General features: G+C 40.1%; 1 protein-coding gene across 1 annotated transcript; it reads left to right on the top strand.

Annotated features, from left to right (window-relative positions):
* Nucleotides 1-17,276: 17,276 nt before the first annotated feature.
* On the top strand, nt 17,277-22,543 carry LOC142995635 (phospholipase A and acyltransferase 4-like). Its single transcript, XM_076146770.1, has 4 exons — nt 17,277-17,408; nt 19,132-19,240; nt 19,346-19,614; nt 22,312-22,543. The coding sequence occupies exons 1-4, from the start codon at nt 17,394-17,396 to the stop codon at nt 22,435-22,437; spliced, it is 519 nt and encodes a 172-aa protein (XP_076002885.1). The 5' UTR covers nt 17,277-17,393; the 3' UTR covers nt 22,438-22,543.
* The last annotated feature ends 2,543 nt before the right edge of the window (nt 22,544-25,086 follow it).

Below are 25,086 nucleotides of genomic sequence, written 5' to 3'. Positions count from 1 at the left end.
GAAATTAATTTAAGAACATTCACAGCCAGGTTTGTGTGTGTCAGGCAGTTCCACTGATCAGCGGAAATGTCATTTACAGTCAAAAGAATCATAACGTCATAATGAATGTCTGTCTGTGGCCGAGTAGATAATGATTACCAGAATAAAAACTACTGCCACCTTAAAAGCTACAATTTTGCCTTGTGGAAATCTGGACATTTCTTTCAAACCATTGCCAAGTTTTCGACATAATTGAAGCCTAAAAGTTTTAATTAACTGATAAATAGAAGAGTTCGATGAAAATATTTCTACATTTTTCAGGAATTTTCTAGAAATGACAGCAAAAGAAAATAAGTCAGAAGAAAATACTTAATGCTAGACCTGTTTTAAGAAAATAAGACTTTTAAGACATGATAAACTTCAGGACAATAGAACAGCATACAGAGCAGCATGGTTGTTGTTGTTTTTTGCAGTGTATTTTTGTATATTTTAGCAGTGTATAATTTTGTACACATTTTTGTTCAACTTCTCATTGTTCAGCCTTTGGTGTACATGGCGAATCACTAATTGATCCACACTCTTCCCAGCCTGTTCAGGGGAATCAAACCAATAACCATTTAGTTTTCAAATACCTGCTTAATGTATAAGATGAGAAATGTTTGCTGTATATCTCTAACTGTTCTCCTTACATACAGAAAAATGAACACAATCACTGATCACCTTTCTGGTGTTCAAACAAAACTCTTATTATTGCACCTGTAATAATAAAATCCCATTGATAAATAATTGTATTATTATCTATACAGATTCCATTGCAAGAATATCGCAGAATTAGTATATATTCATGCAAATAATAACTGACTTTTTTGCGTTAATCAGTGGCCTCGGAAAACTTAAAATATGCACCACATTATGTATTTTATTATGACAAAGATTTGAAGTAGCATGTATATACTGTAGATGACAACATTCCAAGATAAACAGGAATGAACAAATACACACTGAGCATGATATTGTTTAGAACAAACACACACTGTACAGTACTAAGTTGTACTGAGCAGTCATCATCTATTCTAGTTAGTAAATTCTTGTTTTTGTTGATTTTACTGATTGTGGGCAGCGAACAGGTGGTGTACAGTAAATGTGCAAACAGTTAAACTGGCCTTACCTGTGAAGAAGAGGAGTCATGTTAGAGTTATATTACGCCAAAATAAAAATACATCAAACTGATTAAAGCGTAGAGACAGAGGGGAGAGATGTGTGTAATATATGTCAGCTGGGAGTGGAACGTATTCCCTTTGGACATAGTGGTGTGAAAACTCTGGGTTAGTCTGTGTTTGTGTCCTTACAGCCCTGGCAGGAGTTCCGGCATTTAAAACTCATTAATTTGTTTCCTGGTTTATCGCTTAATTAACTTCCAGCATTTGAGTGGAGATTCTGACGATCAATATTAATCACTGCTACAGACTGGGACCCGCTAATGAGCTCTGATTAAGGAACAGAATTACACCCATAGCTGCCACAAATGATTAGAAATCACTAAGTACCCTTCTGTGCTATTAAAAGGCCATTTAAACCTCGTCCATATAGCTTGTTTCTGTCTGTGACAATGCAGTAATTACAGTCTGTCACACACTGATGGATCACTTCCCCCTTTATGGCTCTCACATTCACTCTGCTCACAAATAAACTCCAACAGTTTAGTGTAACACCGTGCGTACTACTGATTAGTTTTCCAAGGTTCTACTTGCAGTCTGAGCTCATATCAACCACCATGCTCATAATATCTCATCAATAAACCCTGATTTCTATTTATTCATGTTCAATTAAACAAAGCATATTAGATGTAACGTACAAAAACACATTAATCTGCCTCTACTCTCCCTTGCTGCAGCACTGTTGTTCACAATGAGTGAAGTTAAGTTCACACTGTATTAATTCCTGTGGGAAATTTCGCTTGCAGAACCGAGGACCCAAGCGCAGATTCTCAGACACACAGTATTTATCAACGACGGGGCAAAAGTAACCAGGGGAGCAGGCAAGAGGAGGTGTGGGTGCAGGTCTGAGGGCTGGAGACGGGAGGCAAAGTCAGGTACAGGCGTGGGTCGATAACATGGGCCTGAGACAGAAGACGTGGTCAGGTTCAGGCGAAGGTCAGAGGTCGAGCGTACGGGAAAGCACTGAGGATCGAGAGAGAGATTCTGCCACTGAGGACACGAGACAACAGATACAGGAACGATAACAGAAGTAACGATCGGACAAGGGACACCTGGGTATATATACACACCAGACAGGGGAGGAGACAAAGAGACACAGGTGAAACACATTAGGGAAGACAGGTAATCACAATGATGGGAAACACATGGGGGTAGGAAGTAAAGACAGCAGGAACATGGACAAGACAGAGTTTCAAAATAAAACCCGGAAGTACACAATAGACAGACCGTGACACAATACATCTACATCAACATCCTTGGTGTCATTACCACTTACTCTGCACCTTAATGGCAAATACAATACAAATATATATTGGTTATAGATATAGATTTTTAAGGTTAAAATCAATCTTTTTTTAACATGTCCTCCTGTTTTCTAGGCATAACCGAGCCATAAGTGAACTGGAAATGTACTCAGAGATGCTATAATAATAATAATAATAATAATAATAATAAATGAATTGTTCAGCTTCAGTGCTTTCACAAAGGCACAGGTAGGGGGGAGGGGAGTACTAAGCATCTCTAACGGATCTACAAAATGGCTTTGGTTTGGTGGGATGGTGGTGATGGTGATTGGTGCGGCCATTTTGGTATTAGTATCCAAAATATTTTGCGCACACATGGTCTTAAAAACTCAATCCATGAAGAGCTGTAATAATGTAAATGAATTGTGTAATGTGTGTGTCTTTATGAATTGGATGCTGTATATATAATTAAAGTCAGACAGAAGAAGACCTTCGGAGAATAATTTACAACTCAGCTAGTGTGGGAGACAGTGAGATAAAGAGCAGGAAACACTCTGTCCAAATGACTTACTACACACACACACACACACGTACACACAGCAGTGAGGTCACTCTGACCTTCTCTCTCACGTCTAAATCAGCTTTACTGTGCTGCGTTCAGGTAAGGGAAGATGTTTTGGGCTGAAGTCAGGAAATGAGGGAGAACGTTCTCATAAAGATAACAAAGTTTGTGAAAGGAGGAAGTGTTTTCATTGACAATCATAACCGGGAAATTCTCCTACCGGCTGTGATTAAAAACGGTTTTACCTCAGACCACAGTGAAAACAAATCCAGCTCCTGTGGCCTAAGACCTTCTGAAGTTTAACCTTCTAAACTCTGCCAGAACCACCTGCAGCTTCATCATAACAAATGCACTGCGACCAAGCATTGTTGAAACGCACAGAACTGTGTATTAACCTCGAGTGAAGATCAGAGGTTAAAGAGGATACCAAATATGTCAGACTGAATTTTGTAGAAATACGTATAAAATGACGCAAAAGATATCACAAACATTTCAATTTGCAATTTTGGCATTTGAAAGAATAGAGCACATAAAAAACAGCATCTTCTGTTTGAATATTTCACTCAGTGTCAGCGTTACACGGCTTCAATACAGAGTTGGAAGAAACAGATGAAGAATCTCATTTTGTGTGGATCAATTATCCAGTCACAGGAAATTTTCTTTATCACTAGGAATAATGAAAACAAAAGAGCAAAATTTAAATCTGCCTCCTAAACGGTATCAAAGATGTTCAGAGATCACTAATGGCTGCATGTCTTCCCTACCTTCCGTCAAACCTATATGCAGGTCAAGGGGTCATTTAGATCTGAGGAGTTCACAGTAATAACTCAAGTCAGGTGAGGCTTATCTATAAGCACCCCTGTAGCAAACATCTTCCTTACAGAGTACAAAAAGGACATCCAGCTCGGTGGCTTTGTGTGAAAAGTCTCGGATGATTCTTGATGTATCACAGAGCTTCCTGTCAGTGAGCAGGAGGGTAGCGGGGGAGAAGCACGGCTTGGTTGTAAAGACTAAAGAAACCCTGCAGTATCTCAGCCCCTCTCTGGCGTCCCACACGAGACAGCTCCGTCCCTGGCATCCGGACTCTGTACCTGGCTTTATAAGGCCTTGAGCGATGCCAGAATCAGGCTATTCCTGGAGACAAACCCTCGCCTCACCGTACCCAGAGAGCACGCTTTGTTTGGGCTGAGAGAGATGTGAAGATGTACGGCCTCTGCTGCCACACAGAGACCCCCCTCACCCACTTCACCCATTAAATCTTTATTGTCTACACAACCCAGTGCAGGGAAAAGGGAGAGGAAGACCTTTCCATTTTTTATTTCTTTTGGGACAAAGAGGGCTCAGAAGATTTACAATACGTATTCCAGACGGAGCTTAAAGAGAAGCTGCAAATAATAGTGATAGTTTGTTTAAAGCTGCAGAGAGTGTCAGATGGGTACAGTTTACTGAACCAGGTCAGCTTCAATCACATGGAATTATGATGAGATGACTCACAGTGGCTCCTGGCAGTCACGTGTTGCAAATCTCACCAATCTGCCAGTTAAACATGAGAAGTACATGCGAGACATACTCATCCCAGGTCTGTTATAATGATGATATAATGGAAATGTTAGTTTTATATGAACTCTCTGGAGGTTTAAGTCCTTTTGGCAGGGTAACATTTATGCATTTGGCTTTTATGTGCCACCTTTAAAGCTGCACAGTAAAGAACAAAAACCTTATATTACTTTTTTTGTTCTGTATCTAGAAAAGTATTGATTAGACAAAAAATTGGAAAAAGGAAGAAACTCCAGAAATAAATCTATAAACCCTCTTGAAAAAAATGAGAAGAATGTCTAAAATAAATCAATTCAAGACCTCTATTGTTTGGTCAATTCCGAAAGCTTTCCAGAACTAATATATTTGTGAGTTGAGATTATTTCACAGGTTAAGAACCCTTTAGATAATATTTAAAATATATAGTCATCAAGCTAACTAATACTTCTATTTGAACAGACAAAAGCGTGCACACATAAGAGCAACAACCTGGTAGAACTTCAGGCTGTGTTATGTGCCCAGATGGTGATGCTATGATGAAAACAATGCAAACAACATTCATGCCTCAGAAGAAAACACTTTGGTCAAATCTGCTTAGGGTGGTCACCTACTGAGCAATCTGGGCACCAGTATGGAAGCCAGGCAGTGTAGCATGAACCCATCGTGTTCTAGCAACTTTGATCGATTCTCCATCAGGCCACAGATAGAAAGTCTCTTTCTGAGGAGAACACTCCTTTGGGATCAGGCTCAGTTCAGCCTCTGTTCAGCCTCAGCTGTTGGCCCAGTGAGCAGCAAGATGGTATGGCTAGCGGCCAAACGTAATGCTTACACGAACGCACACAACTGCTATGTACGTAGTCACAGGGAATTAACTGCCCTGAGACCAGGGGCTCTCGTGCACTGTTGTGATTATGGTGAGACAGGTGCTCAATTCTGCAGTGGGAAATGGGAGTGGGAGCGCGGGATGGACTCCAAGGCTCTACGTTTGGTTTGATCCCAAAACACACACAGCTCGTTATCGGGCCCTGTGCAGTAACTTTACCACCGCATAGTGTTAGTCAGGCGCAATAAAGTTTAACACAAAACCAACAAGAATCAAAACAGGATCTGAATTTGCGAGGCTTTGTTGGTGAAGTGCTTTTCCTCCTTCCTTTCTTCTTTCCTTCCTTCCTTCTATTTTCTTTCCTTACTGTCTTATATTTTTCAACTGATACGAAAGCAAGAATAACACCAAAAGTGGAAATATGATGCTTTCACTTTGTAACTGATCCACGCAGCATTTGGAATGCTGCTGTAGTGACACATTTACTTAAATAAAGAACCTGAGCACTTCTTTCTATGGTGCCGTAAGCCTGCCATGGTTTGAATATGAAACGCTTCCTGGGCTTTTGTTGTTTCCCATGAGGCTGTGCAGTGATGCTCATAACAGCGACATGAGTCTGTTTTCTGTCACAGCCACCTGAGGGGTTATGAAATAGAAAAAAAGCCAACAGAGCTCTGCCACTCTGTGTTTTTCTCCCTGCGATTGCCTCACATCTGCCTCAGGTTTTTATTTTCCTTATACCGACAGCAGGTGTTCAATTAAAATGACAATGTATTCTTTATTCCAAACACAGGTTTGTCTCAGAAAGATTTACACATGACAACCGGATCAGACAACAACAAATAAATGAGAGAAATCTCATGTCTAAGCTAATAATCCCAGAGCTTGCATCTCCAGACTGTGCACTATATCCATTAGCAGAGAGAGAAACAGGCTAACGAACAGAAGGTCAAAGGATCAAATCCCTGATGGGCCCCCGCTGCTGTAATACATTCAGCACTTAACCTGGATCTTAACTCGGGTTGCCTCATTAAGCATCCAGCTGTACAAATGGAAAATGTGTTGAGAACGTTTGTCGTTTGGAGCTGCGCGTACAGGAAAGCGCCTGTGAGTCAAAATACATGAAAAGGAATCGATTCCTGCGATGTGCGGAGTTCAGGCTGGGTCGCCGCTGCACTACCAATCTGCCTTTCGTCTCCTCTCACTTCCAGTAACAAACGCAGAGGGAAGCAGAGCCTTCGTTTAGCAGATCCCCAATCATTACTCCTACAACCATGGAACTGCGAGTGACCCAATTGTAATTTTAAACTCATATGTGCTTTTGATAACATGTAAACCATACAAAAAAAACACATGGAATCTGATATTTGTAGATCAGTTTTGGCCAAATGCAATGGAAAAAATAATAATATGGAAATTAATCTAATATGTATTGGATATTTGTCAACAGCACTGCCATCTCAACACAGAGATCAACATTTCTTGGCATCCCAGCTAGCAAATCATAAAATATGACACTTCTACTTCATCCACATGCAGTATGAATGACTTAGCAGGGATATACCTCTAAAGATGCTTCAGAGAGGAATCACTTAAAGAACGATGTCTGTCTCATTGACATCAATTGAATCATTTTGTTGACATCAGAAACTAAATACATTAGATCATTCATATTGTCTGAACAAAGCTATCAGATGTGTAAAGAGCATTAAAGCTATAGAGTCCAGGAAACACTAAGAAGGCAAGCCTCTTAACATTTACTTGGTCCTCAATAACAAGGACTATTTAAAACGCCTCCTAGAGTTTGGGTAATTAGATTTGGTTCGTCAACAAGACCAGGAAATCATTAATTATGGTCAAAACAGTGGGAAAACAGCAGCTCTGTACTCTTTTAGAAAGTGTGTTATCCAGGTTGGAGGCCGACCAGATAAGCTTATAAAAGGGAAATGGAGGGGGGAAGATAGCGATATTTTTGTAGTGCTTCCAGTAGAGACAATGAGCGTAAGAACGTGTGACCTTCATCAAAGAGTTAGAAAGGCTCACACACTCCTCGTTGACCCTGGCTTTAAAAGGATAGCTCTTGTTTTTCAGAGATAAACTGAACAGAGCTTTATTGTGCACTAACAGATTAAAAAAAAACCTCAAGTCTTTCCTGGAAACAGGAGGTAATTACAAATGCAGCAGCAGCCATTTCAGTGCGGTCAGCTCTTCTCTGTACAAAACATCCCAGCCTTTCACCCCGTCCACCAGAACGCCACCCAGTCAGTACAATTTAAACTGTCTTTAACTTTATGATCCACCTCACTCCTCTTTCAGTAACCCTTCACTCCTCAATTATACATTAAGTAACACACAGGTAACCACTAAACTTGACTGAATTAGACACAAAACCTCACAGGCTCAGCATTCACTTTTACATACCTCTGCACTTCCAACCTCATGAATTTGGACTTGTTGTTGTTGATATAAAGTTAAGCATAATGTCGCAATTTCATAGCGTTTTTTCTTACATTTTAATCAGATTTTAAAAGTCGAGAAAAGTGAATTGGAAGGTGGTTGCTAAGATGTTATTAGATTTTTGCTAAGGTGTTTCGGATGGTTGTTTGGGTGCTTCCAGGTGGATTCTGGGGCTTTACACAGTGATGGTGAGGTAGTTGCAAGGGCATTTTTGGGTGATTGATAGGTTGTCGTCAGGTAGTTGCTAGGGAGATCATGGGTGATTAATGTTGCCGAGTTGTTGCCATTGAATGTGTTGAAGCTGCTAGGTGATAATATGATTTTGTAGGTGGTTGCTGGGGCATTTGTAGTGCAATGCCAGAAGCAGGTTGTTGCTATGTTGGTTGTCATGGTGGCTGCTTGGGTGTTCTAGCTGGTTGCAACCATGACAGTAGGTATTTGACATAGATATGGTGTGTCTAGGAATAGATTAGGGTGTTCATGATTTTGTATTGATACAGCCTATTTGGGCAAGAGTAGAACACAGCAGTGTGTGCTGTTTTAGAAGTTCTAAAGTAGGTTAGGGCAGGAGGTTGTGTTTATTTACATTACATTTACATTACATTACGATCATTTGGCAGACGCTTTTATCCAAAGCGACTTACATTACATTACGACAGTACCATCCTTCGCAGAGGGGGGAGCAATTGAGGGTTCGGCGCCTTGCTCAGGGGCACCTTGGCAGGGGTTTGAACCGGCGACCCTCCGGTTCCCAAGCGGAAGCACTACCCACTGAGCCACTGCCTCCCTCATTTATCATTCAGTTCAACAGTGTTGTGATGGTACAAGCTGATAAACACTTCTGTGATTTGTGTTGTTGCTGCTGTACTGTACACATACTGTACTTACAGTTATCTTTAAAGCAATTAAAGCAACTTGGCTTTGTTCCCAATGACACTGTCCCTAATCCAACAAATACCTATTGAGCCTTGCCAAAACCGTACTGACCGAACACTGAGCAATTCAACCACAATGGTTTAAGCGTTAAATGCCTTGCTCACAGGCAAATTTACAGCAGGAAATATTTTGAGCGGTGAAACCGAAGTTGTTGCAGTGGGTGATTTGAGTTACACAATCAGGGGTCAGTGTGCTTGAATGATGGCCCTGCTCTGCGCAGCTGTCTGTGTTGGCAGCAGAGACCCTGGCAGTCACCAGTACTGTCAGATCGAGTCTTTAACGATCTCCTGGAATCTGGTCAACAACCCAAAGCCATCAGTCAGGGGAAACAAAGGCACGCCCACAGCATGGTCTGGCCCAGAATGCAGCCATTCATCGCGAGGGAGAAGGCCAAGCACTGGCCAAGCCTTTCATGGACAGAGAAAAAGATCTGTAACCAAACTGGGCTCAATTAAGGCTCTGATTTGCCAAGAGAGATAAGGGACAATCAATCATCCATGACCAGGCCTTGTGCAAACAAAGTCAGGACATGTCAGTGTGGAAGCGGTCTGCCAATGTCAGCTGATGACTCTCAGAAATGGGTGTGAGAGCTGCTGAGCTGCTGTGTCAGACAACAGGTTTGCAGAACAATAGCTCACTGTGTATTTGCCTGTGGTTAACACCAGCTTATCATGAAGTGATTTGTGTGAGTGGTAATGGATATACAGGAGATCAAGTGACTCACTGCTACATTTCAGCTGTTATCCAGATACAACTATCGAGTGCCCTTACTTAATTTCTGCAGAGGACCGTGCATACATAGGAACACTTTACATCAATGGGTGTGCTGAAGCAGTAAGTGATGCATCACTGAATCACCCACTGGCAGCTTCTAACTGTTAAGGTTTGTGATAAATGTGTACAACATGTGTAATAGCAAAGGCAGATAAGAAGGGGGACAGAAAAACATTTCTTATGAAGGAATTTCACATTTGTTTTATTTGAATCACCTACTTCTCTCCTATCTTATCTCTCTTTTGTTATATTTTCTCATATTTTATTTCACGGACTGGATGGGTTTTGTGCAGCAGTGGTGAGCAAATCCTCACATACAAGTATTAATATGATAAGAAATTTGCCCTGTCAGATTGTAAAATTGTTGATGTATCTGATACATTTTGAAGAATAAAATCTGTAAGTCTGGAGATTTTAGGCCCCTAGCTATCAAAAATAACTAAGGGTGAAAATATAAGGCTTTGCAATCCAAATTGCAAAACCACAATTTTGGAGATTTCCGTAACCCCAGATTTTGGATCCAAATTCCATGGTTGTTATTCACTGACATCACCTGACTCAGAAGCTCATAAAAAGGCAGCAACAAATGTCCTTTTCTGTGAATTCTCTGTCTCTCTCTGCCTGCTCTGGTGACTGAGGTCACAGCGTATAGCGAGAGGTCAGAGTTTCACTGAAGGTCAGATGAGTTCGCTGGATTTTGGGGTACAGTATGTTTTGGGTTGTCTCTGTTGATTGACCCTAAGCAGGAAGCCGGCACAGGGAACCAAGAACTCTTTTCATATCACCCATCATCCCATGCTGCCAGCCGCTCTGGCTGGGCTGGAACAAACTCACTGGCATGTCACTGAGTTATGGAGATGACAACTCTAGCTGGCATCTTTTGTTTCTGCTCTTTTCTCTTCACGTCTCCTCTCATAAAATTTGTTGGCAGGGAAAAAATCCAGAGGAACAGATGAACAAACCCTACTTCCTAAGTTAAGAAGACATCATTTTACAATTAAAAGTTTTACGTTTCACTGTTTGCCAAGTACAGCCCATATACTGCATCTACCAGAGGAGGCAACTAACAAAAATGAAACTTCGGTCTCAATTTGTATGTCATCTCCCTGTTCTGGATCTTTATTTTTTTGTTGCATCATACTAATAACACAAGATAAGATAAGATCGTCCTTTATTCGTCCTACAATGGGAAAATTCACATAATCTTGGTTGTCATATTAGATTAGATTAGATTAGATTAGATTAGATTAGATTAGATCAGTATATATTATTATATCTAAATTAATTTGTCATGTAAAATATGAACATAACAAATCCAGGCAGGGAGACAGTATATTGAGTCTTTATTGGTTCGTCTATGTTCCAGCTATGAATTTGGAGCTGCAGGCATGAAGTTTTTCATATGGTGTTTGGGAATTGCTAATAGCATGGACATGAGGAGAGAGTTTAGAATGGAGCCATTGTGCCTTCAGGTTGAAAGGAGACAGGTTCCTCCCCATAAGGGCCTCCTGACTTGGCTTAACTTTCCCCCAAAGTTTAAGTATTTCTAACAATTTTTAATGTTCATTGTATTAAGGGTTCATATGACACTTTAAATGTATTTAAATATTTCACTATAAAGACTTTGGCTTGAAAAAAAGCTGGACATTTCTGCCAGAAAATATAAACAAATATTGTATATATTATACCCACATATAAAATACACAGGTTTTATAAAGTAAAGAAATTTAAAAATTTAAAAAAACACCACTTTCATGCCTTGTTGTTTACAGGGTTCAATGAGATGTCAGGATTTATCCAACCTGTTAAGTAAATGTTTGTAAGTGAAAGCTACATACAGCTGGTATAATTGCAGAAGTGAGTGTGAAATCTGTTATGTAGCTTTTCATATTCTGCTAAAAAGCACGAAAGACAACAAACCGATAAATCTCCCATGGCAGAAGTAATTAGCCTCCTTTTTTAGTTTCACCATTTAAAGTCTCTGTTCTTTTCTCTCTCTGACATTTATACCATTCTCCTCTTTTCAGCGTAATTATGCTAATACTGCAGTAATACGTTGCTTTTTGGGGTGATCTGATGTGAACTCTGCCCCCCCCCCCCCCCCCCCCCCTGCCCCTGACAGTCCTCTGCCCACTGTGCTGACCAGTCACCATGGTAACTGGCACAAAACTAATTTTGCTGAAATTTGGTGATGGCTTTTGGAGTTGAGTAAAAAAAAAGTGAACAGTTGTATTTGCTGTGCGCACTGTGAAAACAGATCTTTCATATGGTGCCAGAGAGCCCGTGAGGCTTTGTCCTCTGTACAAATATGAATGGCAGACTCTTTCTAGCCCTGAGTAAACATCATGGGCCTCGTCACTTTCCTCCTTCTCCCCCTCCTCCTCCTCCTCCTCCTCCTCGCTGGGCTGAAGGTACCGTGGGACTTCTTTCTGGATACGTAGTTTTAAAAGAATCGGTGGCACTGAGATTGATCTGGCTTTAATTAACCACTGTACCACCATTCTCTGCCTCTGCCAAACAGTCAGCATGATTGACGGCCTGCCTGTGGTTGAATATGGGCACAGCAAGGCCTGTTCTGCTGTAATATGCAGGCTGATTCATTGACACAAAGGTCTAATCCCATATCAGAAATATGCTTAGAAAACATATTTTGGAAATTTGATGTTTTAGTCTCCATTTAAAATCAAAGGTGGAAAGTGCATGTACCAAAGTACAAGAAAAACTTTGAAGTACTGAAACTGCATGATTTTCTACTTTCCATCCTCTATATATATGTCAGAGATTTATTATTGCATATATTATTAATTATTGCATAATTAACTCCACATAGAGCAGGTGCACAACAGTGCAGACTTTCCGATACCTAAAAACTGCCCATGTTCACTCAGTGTGCTCAGCAGTGCTGCAGCAAGGTATGACAGAAATGCATCAATATGTTTGTACACATTAAAAGATGGAAAATGTTTCAAAAGTACATTTTGGAGTTTGCGTGCAAAAAAATGTTGACTCTGTTGCTTTTAAATTGGGTCAAAATGAAAAAAGATCAAGTAGCATAAAAAAGATGAATTTTATTTTTTTAAATGAAATGTGTATGTGTCCCCTTTAAATAAGTACATATTGTAATGACTCTCACTTGGAATATATTTTGTAATGTATTATAGCTGCTTTTAACTATTCAACCACTCAACACAACTCACTGTGTATGAGGTAATCGTGCATGAGCCATGTTGCGTAATTTCTTGTATCCAATTGTACTTTTGTTGCCTTAAACAAAAACTATTTTCTTAGTATACTGTGCAACTCTGTCCGTCAGTACATCACCACACCCCTGTCACCACAGTGAATTCCAGAACATGCATTGTTCTGCAGTGATTGTAGTGGTTTGTCCTTTTAAGACGCAGTGAGGAAAAAGAGTGCAAATCACTGACTAAACAGGACAGCCTGTAAATATCTCCTCCCTCTCTGCTGTAACAGGCCCAGGATCACGCTGCGCTCGCATGGCTGCCCGTCAATACTTAAAAAAGACATGAAAAAGGGAGCTGTATTAGCATATCAAAGAGTAACATCTGACACAGCCCTGCCTGCTTGGCTGCCTAACGTGAAGTGGGGCACACAGAGACGAGGAGGTTCAAATGTAGGTGTTCACAGAATAGGAGGAGAAGGTGGGAAAAGTGAAAGTGAGTGGGTTTTACATGAGATGAGGTGGACTGCACTCACGGGAAAGGGATTAAGAAGAATGAGCGCTCGGCCCAAAGGGAGTCTAGATGTTGTTGTTGCCATTCCTGAGTCCCAACAACATCACTCAGTGTATTTACATGCATGTTAGAACTTTGATTACACTCCAATTAAGGCAATAAATCATTATATAAAATTCACATATGCTTATTTAGTCCTACAATACCACATGTCACAATATGGTCGAAATAAGCAGCCTTCACGTTTTCATCTGGTGGACCTCTTTATCAATATCATGTATGTTTAGAGAAAGGCAGGATCCTATTAATACTGTATATCAATACGTCTTATCCGTCCTAATTGAAGTACAGACAAATAAATTGGACTATATCGCAGATGCAAACAAAGTGTATAGTAAATACTAATTAAAAACATTCTTTGAATCATATGATTGGTATTATTAAAGTTCCAATCAAAGTCCTTTGAAAGTCTTCATTTTCAAACTTGTAATCCATCTGCTGGGGCCTGAGTCAAAGAATGACGGAACATGTGTTCCTTATAGTCTTCATTTATATCTATAATGAGCAAAACAACTAATTGGTTTCTGCCTGAGTCGCTTATTCAATTTATTTTCCTATTATTTAAAATGTTCCAGACGTGGTATAGCTGCTGTCAACTTTTATAAGACTTTTGATCTTGGCTCATTCAAGTCATTTAAAATAATAAGGTACAAAAAACATATTACATAATTATATACAATATTTATTGTCAGAAGGATCATGTGAAGATTTACTTTAAATATTAAGTTGGTCTTGATAAGATTTTCATGGTGGTGAAAATTCTGTAAACTAGCCGCCCTGTTGCTTGAGAGGGATTTATATGTTGAAGCTGTTCTCTCAAAGAAAGAGGTGAAATGACAGAAAGAAGACGGCATAAATGTTTCAGAGAGGCTTGGTGACGTGTCGGGCAGGTGACAGCATCTCCTGTAGGCGCTTCAACAGGTGCTGTATGCGGCAGAAAGCACCGCTGACAGACAGGAAGAGAGATGAATGTTTTGTGTCAGCTCCCTCCTCTGGATTCTATCTGTTGTCAATGAGGTGAAGACAACCAGAAGAGAGGAGAACAGGGAAGAAAAGACATGAAAAAAGGGAAAGGAAAAAACCCTTCTTGGCAGAGGTGCAGGACGTACTGTATTACAGCTGTATTTAATAAAAGGCATAGCAGCATTGATCTAAGTCAGGGGGGGATTTCTCCAAACATCCTGCAGAGCTGTAAGGCCGGTGGATCCCTTTGCTGAGCTGATTGAGGGCTTCCTGTTTTTAGTGCTTAATGAGGAACGACGGGGGGAAAGTGACTTCCAGGTCTCACAGCTTGGACACTTTCCTGTAAACAATAAAGGAAATTAGACTTTTCTTCCTTGGTCTTGTTACTGCTTAATCCTACCTAGTACATCCCCAAACTCTCCTGCCGATCCAGATCAGATTTTTCCTGACTTCTGCCTTAAAAGCTAGATTGGAATTTTGCCTGTTTATTAAATTCAGCCAAGCTTGTCGTACACTTCAGCTCCTGTTACCTTGGGTCCAATATCTTGGCTTTGGCAAGTAGGGTGGCATTGGCATTGTAAGGAAATCTTACACATTACAAATATCTAATTCATTAAATATTAGTATTAAATCATATCATGTGTGGCAGGCAGTGAATTCAGATAATAACATCATGCATCAACCTTGGCTATGCTTGTGGTTTTACAATGCTCAGTGATATAACATACAAAGCTGCAGGGATAAGCTAGTGTGTCCCTGTCACAGTTTCTTGCCCTTGGGCAGTTCTTTGTGAACAGTCTAATTGACAACTAATTTACTCCTGCTGCAGGTTTTATTAAGCAGCCTGTCCATCTTTGGTTCAACTAATTCATTGAACTAGCAATAAGGTCAGGGTCTCTGCCTCCGTAATTGACTTGAAATTATACATTGGTATTATAGGCTACACTCTTAAGTCTTATATAGTGTGCAACTGCAATGTCCTGATGTCTCCTTGCAAAGTTTCCCGGCTGGTTTGGAATTTAATTCAACGTGCTCCTTACTATTTTATAAGACAACAACATTAACCACTAATAACTGGTGCCGGCATACGTGCATGAGGATACCCTGTGTTCATTTGAACAGTTGGTTGGACACAGCCTCAAAAAACAACATTTGCAAAAATGATGAGGCAATAATGTCAACTTTTGTCGAGTAATGTCAGAAGCATAGTGACGGTAACAACCAGACACATATCTGCCCCCCCAGGACCAAGGATCAAAGGCCACCAGACAACAGAATCACACAGCTGCTCAGCTTATCAGGAACTCATGTGACTTTAATCATTTGTCACTCAGGAGAGGGTGTTGAAGTTCTAAACATAGGTTACAGATCATTGAGAATGAAGCCAAACACATATTTTTCATTACAATCTTAATGTTAATCTTAATTTGCTCCTCTATGCTATTCACTTTGCTTCTCAAATGTGATCAGTGCTGTTGTTTGCACACATACATCTGTGAGACCACCAGTAAAAGGTGAAAATGTTTACAGAATCAGGAGAAGGCAACATTCTGTAAACATTGAGGTGGTTTGTGACCCACAGCTGCTGATCACTAGCATGTAGGCTGATTCCATCCATCTCTGTTCTTACAGTGGGAGCATGCCTATGTTACCTCAGCCCTATGTTCCCTCAGCCCTATGTTCCCTCAGCCCTATGTTCCCACAGCCCTATGTTCCCTCAGCCCTATGTTCCCTCATTTCTAAGATTTTTTTTTCAAAATTAGGCCCTATGTTCCCTCATTTCTAAGATTTTTTCAAAATTAGGCCCTATGTTCCCTCAGCCCTATGTTCCCTCATTTCTAAGATTAGATAATCCTAACCCTAACCCTAGCCCTAACCCTTATTAGAAATGAGGGAACATATGGCCTTATTAGAAATGAGGGAACATAGGGCTGAGGGAACATAGGGCCTAATTTTGAAAAAAATCTTAGAAATGAGAGAACATAGGGCTGAGGGAACATAGGGCCTTATTAGAAATGAGGGAACATAGGGCAGAGGGAACAAAGGGCCTAATTTTCAAAAAAATCGTAGAAATGAGGGAACATAGGGCTGAGGGAACATAGGGCCTTATTAGAAATGAGGGAACATAGGGCTGAGGGAACATAGGGCCTAATTTTGAAAAAAAAAATCTTAGAAATGAGAGAACATAGGGCTGAGGGAACATAGGGCCTTATTAGAAATGAGGGAACATAGGGCTGAGGGAACATAGGGCCTAATTTTGAAAAAAATCTTAGAAATGAGAGAACATAGGGCTGAGGGAACAGAGGGCCTTATTAGAAATGAGGGAACATAGGGCTGAGGGAACAGAGGGCCTTATTAGAAATGAGGGAACATAGGGCTGAGGGAACATAGGGACTAATTTTGAAAAAAATCTTAGAAATAGGGAACATAGGGCTGTGGGACCATTGGGCTGAGGGAACATAGGGCTGCTCCCCTCACGGGAAAGGCAAAACATTGAGACGATGAAGGGAAAATGATGGTTTGTCGAAGGAACTATGTATTGCTGTATTTATTCATTATTCTGTTCTTCATATTGCATTTTTCAAAAACACACCATGGTGTTTGATGTGATTTTAATGTTAAGCACATTTTTGGAATTGTTATCAATAACACACAACTTATTGCACATTAACATTGCATAGTCTTTAATCAGTGTGCATTTCTTATCAGCTTAGCAGGCACCAGGTGTTTGTTTTAAAGGCAGGGGACATTCAACTCAGCGACATGCTTAATCATCTCTGTGTGCCGCCCAAAAATGGAGTTAATCACTTGTACATCTCAACAAAGAACACATGGAAATCTTCAGTAGTCCCACATAAGTCCCCACAAAAATCGCCAACTCTGAATATGGTCCGGTGTGCTCAAATTAACATTTAGGAAGGAACTTTTATGCTGTAGATCTCTCCCCAATGGAGTACAACCTTTCCATCATATCTTCTACGTAATGATTAACTAATCGAGACAATGCTACCGGCTTGTTTACCTTTTGGACCCTGTGAACACTTTCGTTTCTGCCAAAGCACTTTTAGGTTTCTGTTTCAGCAGCTATAAATATGCTGCATTTATTCATAGTCACCACACTGCCCTGATCCATTAAGTGGAGCAGATATGGCCCCAATACTGGTAAGTTGTCTGCTGTTACATTTGTTGCCACTTATTAGTCATAGCAGAGTTGATAGTGTTTTACTTGTGCTTATACATGCTTGTGTTATTGTTTTATATAACAATTATGACATAGGTTGTTTAGTAGTAATAGTCTGGGTTAGATGAGTGGTGATCCTGAAGGATTGAGGCCTCGGTGTTGGGGTGGGGGTTTGCTCAAACCTACTGGAACCCCTAGACAGTGCCTAAAGGACAATGCAGACAGGTGGAAGCAGTATGTATGGAATGGGATGGGGTGAAGGGGGTGAATGAAGGGAGAGGATTATTAGAAGGATAAGGTGATAGAATGCACAAGAGAGTGGGTTGAAGACACTGAGATAAGTCAGCAGGTGGTTCAACCAGTTATATATAGGCTTGGCAGCGGGGTTGAGGTGTGGTCCCAGCCTGTCCATGCTGTCACTATCAAAGCAAATAACAGGAACAACGTGGAAAGCAGAAAACAACTTTTAAAGTAATGAGATCATCTGTATTTCTTTCTGCAGTGTATTTCTTAATGATTACAGTATGTTTGTGTATTTGCAAACCGAGAGTACAGAGGATACAAGGATAAGATACAAGGATACAACAAAACTATTTTATTTTTTTTGATAAATAGTAATTTGATTCATTAAGTCATGGAAAACATTGAAGTGTTGATGAATCTGTTCGTATAGACTACATTTCCCCTAAGGCTCCGTGAAGTGAGTGAGATGAGTGATGCATCCTGGGATGTTCATGGGAGTAATGTTGCAGGCAACAGTCGGGCTCTTTCTATTTTTTTCCCTACCCACTCACTCAATTTTCACATTACGCTATATTAAGTGCCGTCAAAAGTTAGTTAGTTGAGCATAAGAGTGCTTTAAAGCTTCCATCAGCGAGTGTATGTGGATGCAGACTTGAGACAAACGCTCCAGGAAGTGCATCACGTGTTCCAGTGTGGAAGAACAACACTATTAACAATATTGTAATAATAATAATTACAATTAGTTCTGCTTTGCAATGCTGCCTAATTGCACTTCAATCATGCATCACATTTTTTTATCTGAAATGACTAAGGTTAAAATTGAACATGTCACATACATATTGCATGCACGTTCATTTCTAATATTACTATATTTAACTGCATATGATTTTTTTTTAGCTGTATGCACATCACATGTTTTATTTATTTATCTTACTATTTAATAACTAGTTTTTACCTGAATTTCTATATTGAACATAATATAATATTAATGGGTTTTTGTTATATTTGTATTTATATTTCTAATCTTATCTTTAATCAGTTTAAATGCATTTGTGTTTCTTCTTTCTCTTTTAATGAAATTATCACCTTTTTGGTTTTTAACTGTACATGCATTGGTCTTGCGGTTTCCATGGTTAAAGCTTTGATTGTTGTCACCTGTGTCTCATTACCTCATGTATAAGTAGTCCATGTCTCTGTTTGTCTTGTAAGGTCTTGTCAAGTTGAGTGTCAAGTCCAAGTATTACGTCAAGTCTGGTTTTTGGCCTCATGCATATTTTTGTTAAGCCTTGTTTATCAAGAGTAAAGGATTTTGTTATTCGAACCCCTTAGCGAGTCGTGCATTTGGATCCTATGCCTTTTGTGCCCTGTGGCATCCCTGACAAAGTTACTGGAGAAGCAGAATTTAAATGCTAACCCCTTTAAAACTGTTTTTTAATATACGACTTTCTTAAATTATTTTAGTTTGATGAAGAGCCAAAGCCAGGGGACCTGATAGAGATTTTCCGTGGGGCGTATCAACACTGGGCAGTTTACATCGGAAACAATGAAGTGGTTCATATGATACCAGCAGGTGAGTATTTGCAAAATGTAAAGTACATGACCTCATCTAAGTCAGAATTCTCATGAGCACACACATAACAATAATCTCTCTTCTATAAATATGTCTCACACATAGGTGATGACTCAGGAATTCTAGGCAACCTGCTGACAATGGCTGAAAGCAGCACAGCAAGAGTGTGGCTTCAGAAGATCTGGGATGTGGTTGGCTGTCATCGTTTCCATGTCAACAACCTGCTGGACGATGAGTACCAGCCTCGCCAAAGACACATCATTGTGCAAGACGCCTGTAGCATGGTGGGAAAGGAGCTCCCCTACTGTGTCATCTCACGAAACTGTGAGCACTTTGTCACAGGGCTTCGATATGGCAGACCAAACTCTCGCCAGGTGGGTGTCTTATGGGTATATTTATGACATGTTGAAAGCCCAGACCAGGTCAACAGGTAAAGGAAGGGACTACAAATAAAAATGTTTGCACATTACACATGTCAAAGAAACCGCAGAAGCGCTAAAACTGACTCTGAAAATCTCGATTCGCCATCTGGCCCAAGGAGAACGTTTGCCGTTGCTAAAGCTGACATGAAAGCCGACACCACCATGTGTAAAAGTGCTCAACTGTGTCCAGCTTAAGTCCGTGAATGTGTGAATGCCAACCAAGGAAAGTGCAGAATTAGCACGAATTGAGCTAGTGTGTATGCTAGGCTACCTATCCTATGTATACTGGTTGGACACCTAAGATGGCAGAGGACTGCTTCTGTCACTTGTGAGGGATTAAAGATGAATATAATGTTTTTTAGGTTTGTTATTTAGCTAGAGCAAAGATGATCAGATTGACATTCCAAGACTGCAGGCAACCGTCAGTTACATACAAACATCGGTTCGTCCAGATGGTCTAAAGTCGCCGGTCTTTGCATGGCTGATACTACCAAGCTCATTTCAGTTCTCAGAACAGCAGCTGTGATTGTGAAACATTTTGTCTATTGTGCTTCTGAGTTACATAAAGCTAAACTAAACTCCAAAGTAGGGCTGCACAAATGTGTGAGGCTGAGGCATGCAGCTAACAGAGGCCCAAGCTGAGCATCATGATTTTCAAAGTTATACGGAGCAGGAAAAGATCCAGAGGGGCGGGCATCAGTAAGGTCCGATTGCTAACTGTTCATCTTGACCAGATCATTGTTGTAAAATAGAACCGACTAACCTGAGCCAAATAAAGGAGTGCCCCCATTTATTCCCCACACCAAAGATGTGTGGAAAGCTTATCTGTGGTGTGATATCTGGGAAGAGAAATGAGAGAGGTGTTTATTTTATACACTTTATACAATTTTAACCACTTAAAGTGCCTTTTTCTTCCATAAATGCTGTGTTGAAATAAAATAAACGTTTGGTTTTTTAGGGTTTGGGTGTGGTCAGTGGTATTTCCCCCGGAACACCCTGTGTTACACTATTAAGAATGACGCTGTGGGCAATGCTTTGTGTAGCACGTCAAATTTTATTACTGTCGGAACATTGCCAAAATGAATTTGTTTTAGTCTTAAATGTCTACGTTGCTCTGCATCACTGCATACTGTCTGACGCTGCACTCTACTAGTGAGTGGCATATTTCTAAACACATATTACAAAATTAAACAATTCAAAACATTCTAAATTTGTCAGGTAATCATGTAACCGACACCTTTCTTAAGTGGTAATATACAATTAACTTCTTTTTAATCTCTATTTATTCTGAAATCAACTGTTTCACCTTTTTGTAACTTAACTTATCAATGTTTTGAAATCATCTGTATCTATTATGTCTTTGTCTTCCTCAATGTTCACCAAAAACAACAACCTTCAAAACCCCAAATCACGTTTTTCCTATTGCATCTTATTCTGAAAAACCCACAGGAATCTATCCACTGGCCTCCTGGTCGGCAATTGGTCAGGAATTGCCAGCAATGAACACAGGCTTTACTATAGCATTTCTGTCATTAGCCCTCACATATCCACACACAAAGCTTTTTAAACATCTCCACATCCTACATTATCAAGGTCTAGCTTTGAGCTATCATCACTGCCTGTGTTCCTTTGTTTTCTGTTGCACATCTCTCTCCCCAAGACAGTTTCACTACTAGTTTTCAATATAATTAGCGTCACCCCCCATCTTGGATTCCTATGCGTTGCTATAGGCTCACTCGTAGCCAGGTAGACCTGGTGCACCAACTATATAAAACATAGCAAATGTGCAGTGCTACCACACAGAAAATAGTCCTTTTGAGTCCAAATTTTAAGTATCAGTACTGATGCGAAAAAAATCAAACATCAATCTACCTGATGGTGGCACTATGACGACAGTCAAATCAAAAGAAAAACGTCAGTGGCGGGGTGATTATGGTCTAGTCAATAACTACACAAAAATGGAAGGTTGAGTAAGAGGAAGACAATATTTTATTTAATACTGAGGGAACTGAATCAAACTGTGAAGATAGCGATGAAATTGTGCACTATCTTGCTATTGATGCATATTGATTTTCTATGAGGATCTATGTGTTCCTGGCTCCTCTTGATTATTATGTCATATCGTCTGAAAATGTCAGATCTCTCTCAACAAATTCTAGCTTTGGAAGTAAGTGAGTAATGTCTTTTAATAAATGCCTCGTGAAAGGATTCTTTTATCTTGCGTATACAGACTTGTGTATCTGATCCTGGATACTGGATGAATATTCAACAAAATAAGACAACATTTATTGTAACAGTTCACAGATCTAACTGATAAGAAGCAGATGTGATGCTGTATAAATTGTGATTGCAGGATTTCCAAAAACAGACAATGATTAACAAGCTGATTTGCCAGTTTCAAAGATGCCTGTTTAACCCAAACCACTAACACATATGTCACTTTGCTATGTTTTACATAATTATTCAAAATGCTAAAGACGCTTTTTGACAGCAGCATTGATTCACAGTGCTAATCAAACATCAGATTGTTCTTTAATTTACACTAAATATCACAAAAGTGAAATTAACAAAAACATTAGTTTGATTATACCGAGAAATATGCTGTAATCTGTAATCTAATTTGAGGATTCGATGCTTGTTTTTTGACAGGTTCAGGATGTGGCTGTGGCTGTTGGAGGCGGCGCTGTAGTAGCTGTTGCTGCTGCAGCTCTTGGTGCCGTTTTATTTTCAAGCCTACTCAAAGGTGACAAAAAAAGATATGATAGCGATGACTGAAATGTAAAAAAAGAAGTCGTTGTTGGATCTCCTGATTTATGATTGTTGCACAATGCTGAGCTGAGTGAATGATGCCGAATAAACATCTGCTGAAGCACAAACTAAAGCAAGTTGTCTGTCATGTCTTTTGCTTCTTCAAGTCCATCATTAACTGAATACACAACAGAATTTTCTTTGCATTGCTACCTGGGACCTCTCCTCTCTTAACATTTTTAGGAGGTAAACATGGTTGGGTCAGCCAATGGCAAGCACTTTGGAAAACGCAAAAAGCTTGGAGTTCAGAAGGAATTAGGAAGAAGGAATCAGGAAGGCGTTTTGAGTTGACAGGAGCCAGGTGAGGTATTCAGGCATCTTTCAGCATGTTTCCTCCCCATAGGTATCTCCATAGGCATTCCAGGTACATCCAACTGAGGGAAGAGAGACGATCCAGAATAAAGGATAACATATCCCACCTGCCCTGGGAACACTTTTTGTTTTGTCTGTTGTGTCTGTGACCCAAAACTGTATAAGCAGTGGAAAATGGACAGATGAATAACAGCAACACTCAAAGCCAATTACATTTTTTCCTGCACTCATGGATGTTTACATTTCTGTTTACTGTGTATTTTCCATATTTAGAAGAAAAGTAATCACCAACGTTGCATGAAGAAATACGAATGAGGGCCGAAGCCTCATAGCCTAAACATCCATGTAACTAATATTTCCATCTCGACTGACAGAGAGGCACTTAGAGCAGAAATAAGAGCCAGGGATGAAATGGAGAAAAGGAAGCATGTTCTAACAGAGGCAGCACAGTGGAACAGGAGAACACTGACTAAATGATGTTTTTCTTACCGCCTAGTTATGGGCTTAAAGGGTATTTATGCCCCATCATCTGTGTGCCAGCATTGTGCTGCATCACAATCTACCACTGTTCACATGTGGACCCCCATTACAGCCAGGGCAGGTGGGGCAAAGTGGTGCTCACGGACTGTGTGTGTGTGTATGTGTGTGTGTGTGTGTGTGCACCAATTCAACTACGGCCATGAAGTGGATGCTTGTGTGTCTGTGTACATACGTGTCTATGTGTATACTGACAGCTGAGTGAACAATCGTTATAATGTACCACACACACACACACACACACACACACACACACGCACACACACACACACACACATACACGTGTGAGGCCCTTTCTACCCCAACTGGATCCCCATGAAGTATCAGGCAGGCCAACACTGAAAAAAATAAGTGTTCATTTTTGTTTTAGATTATTTTTGTGGAATGTTTTTGTAATATCTGGTTTATTATTTTCCTGCGTACTTAATTTCTGGACATTTTTTCTTAAAATAACTCACATGTTTGAATGAGATTCTTTACTGTGTTCACACTGACACCTAAACTCACCTGCCTTTTAACATAGGCTAAACTTTATAATCAGTAATATAACATAATTCAAATAAAGAAGCCGTCAAGAATTTTGTTGAAACATCTTTACCTTTATCTCAAAATACCTTCATCTATAGCATTTGGATCCTTGTGAATAGTATAGTTGGTATTTTTTATTAAGACCCAGCAAAAGTGTAAAATCACATGATAAATGGATATTTCTTGCAGTGTAGAAGCAGGCCTCGGGGCTTGGGGCCAAACCAGTAAAGCTGCTAGCAGGTGGGGGCAGCTGGGCTCACCCGGTCCCCAGAATCAGCACAGCACCCCACATTGTTCCTGAGGTCACTGCCTGAGAGCTCCATGAAATCCAGGGTGGGCTGTGGAAGCTTGGGCCGTGGGACTGTCTCCAGAAATAATAAAACCTCATACTCTTTATGTTTTGGGAGAAGGGGAGGATGGCTTATCGTGACTGATCATTAGATTCAGAATCAGCTCAGGATTCATCACCGGGCATGACAAATCTACAGGAATTTGTCTTGGTGGTGTTAATGCAGAGACGCTCAAAAACTTTGTATGGCTGGACAACTGAAACAACAGGACATAAGATTTAAATCTCCAATCAATGTGAAATATTAGACATAAAACAGAAAGGGACAGCACCCCTAAGCCATCAGCAGCATCTCGGATAAAAAAACCTTTCAGCATTTTCTGTAACTGATTCTCTATTGTGTCTATTTAAAGTCATTACACATAGAGATAATAGAGGGAGTCATCACTGCATCCATGGCCTGTTTCCATGATATCAGTGACAATGCTGCATTTGGCAAGAGAATCCAGTGAGCTTTGCCAAACATCAGAGTCCATAATGTCAGGCAGCATGTCCTGATTATGGGCTGATTGCGTCTCATTTGAGGCATTAAACTAGACGGAGCGATGCAAAGCCAAACGCTGGATTCAGTCTGTCCATCAATCCATTCACTTTATACCACAAACTAAAGCAGCCCCCTGAATGGCAAGGAGGGTTATAAAATTGCTTCAGGATATTCTGGGTCTCGTTTTAGGATCTGAATAACAAAAGTGAACACAAAAGCAGAAAATAAGAAAAGAATGGTGATAAGATTCAAAACGTTCCCACAGGGAGAGCGGGGATAGTCAACACAATTACCTGTTGAAGAGATCTTAATGATTTTAAACATGGATGTCGTATTATTATGAGACAAATCAGAGTTTTAAAAACAATCCAAATCTGTTAAATGAAGAAATAAATATTTGCTTGGG

Source organism: Genypterus blacodes, unplaced genomic scaffold (genome assembly GCF_046128005.1).
Source record: "Genypterus blacodes isolate CSIRO-AG114 ecotype Tasmania unplaced genomic scaffold, CSIRO-AGI_Gbla_v1 ptg000033l_1, whole genome shotgun sequence".
Classification (NCBI taxonomy): Eukaryota; Metazoa; Chordata; class Actinopteri; order Ophidiiformes; family Ophidiidae; genus Genypterus; species Genypterus blacodes.
This window is presented reverse-complemented; position numbering and strand designations above follow the sequence as displayed.

Excerpts from the sequence above, each read along its gene's own strand:
- LOC142995635 (XM_076146770.1), top strand. Across the intron at positions 19,241-19,345 it reads GGTTCATATGATACCAGCAG|GTGATGACTCAGGAATTCTA; the intron begins GTGAGTATTTGC and ends TCTCACACATAG. Across the intron at positions 19,615-22,311 it reads GCAGACCAAACTCTCGCCAG|GTTCAGGATGTGGCTGTGGC; the intron begins GTGGGTGTCTTA and ends GTTTTTTGACAG.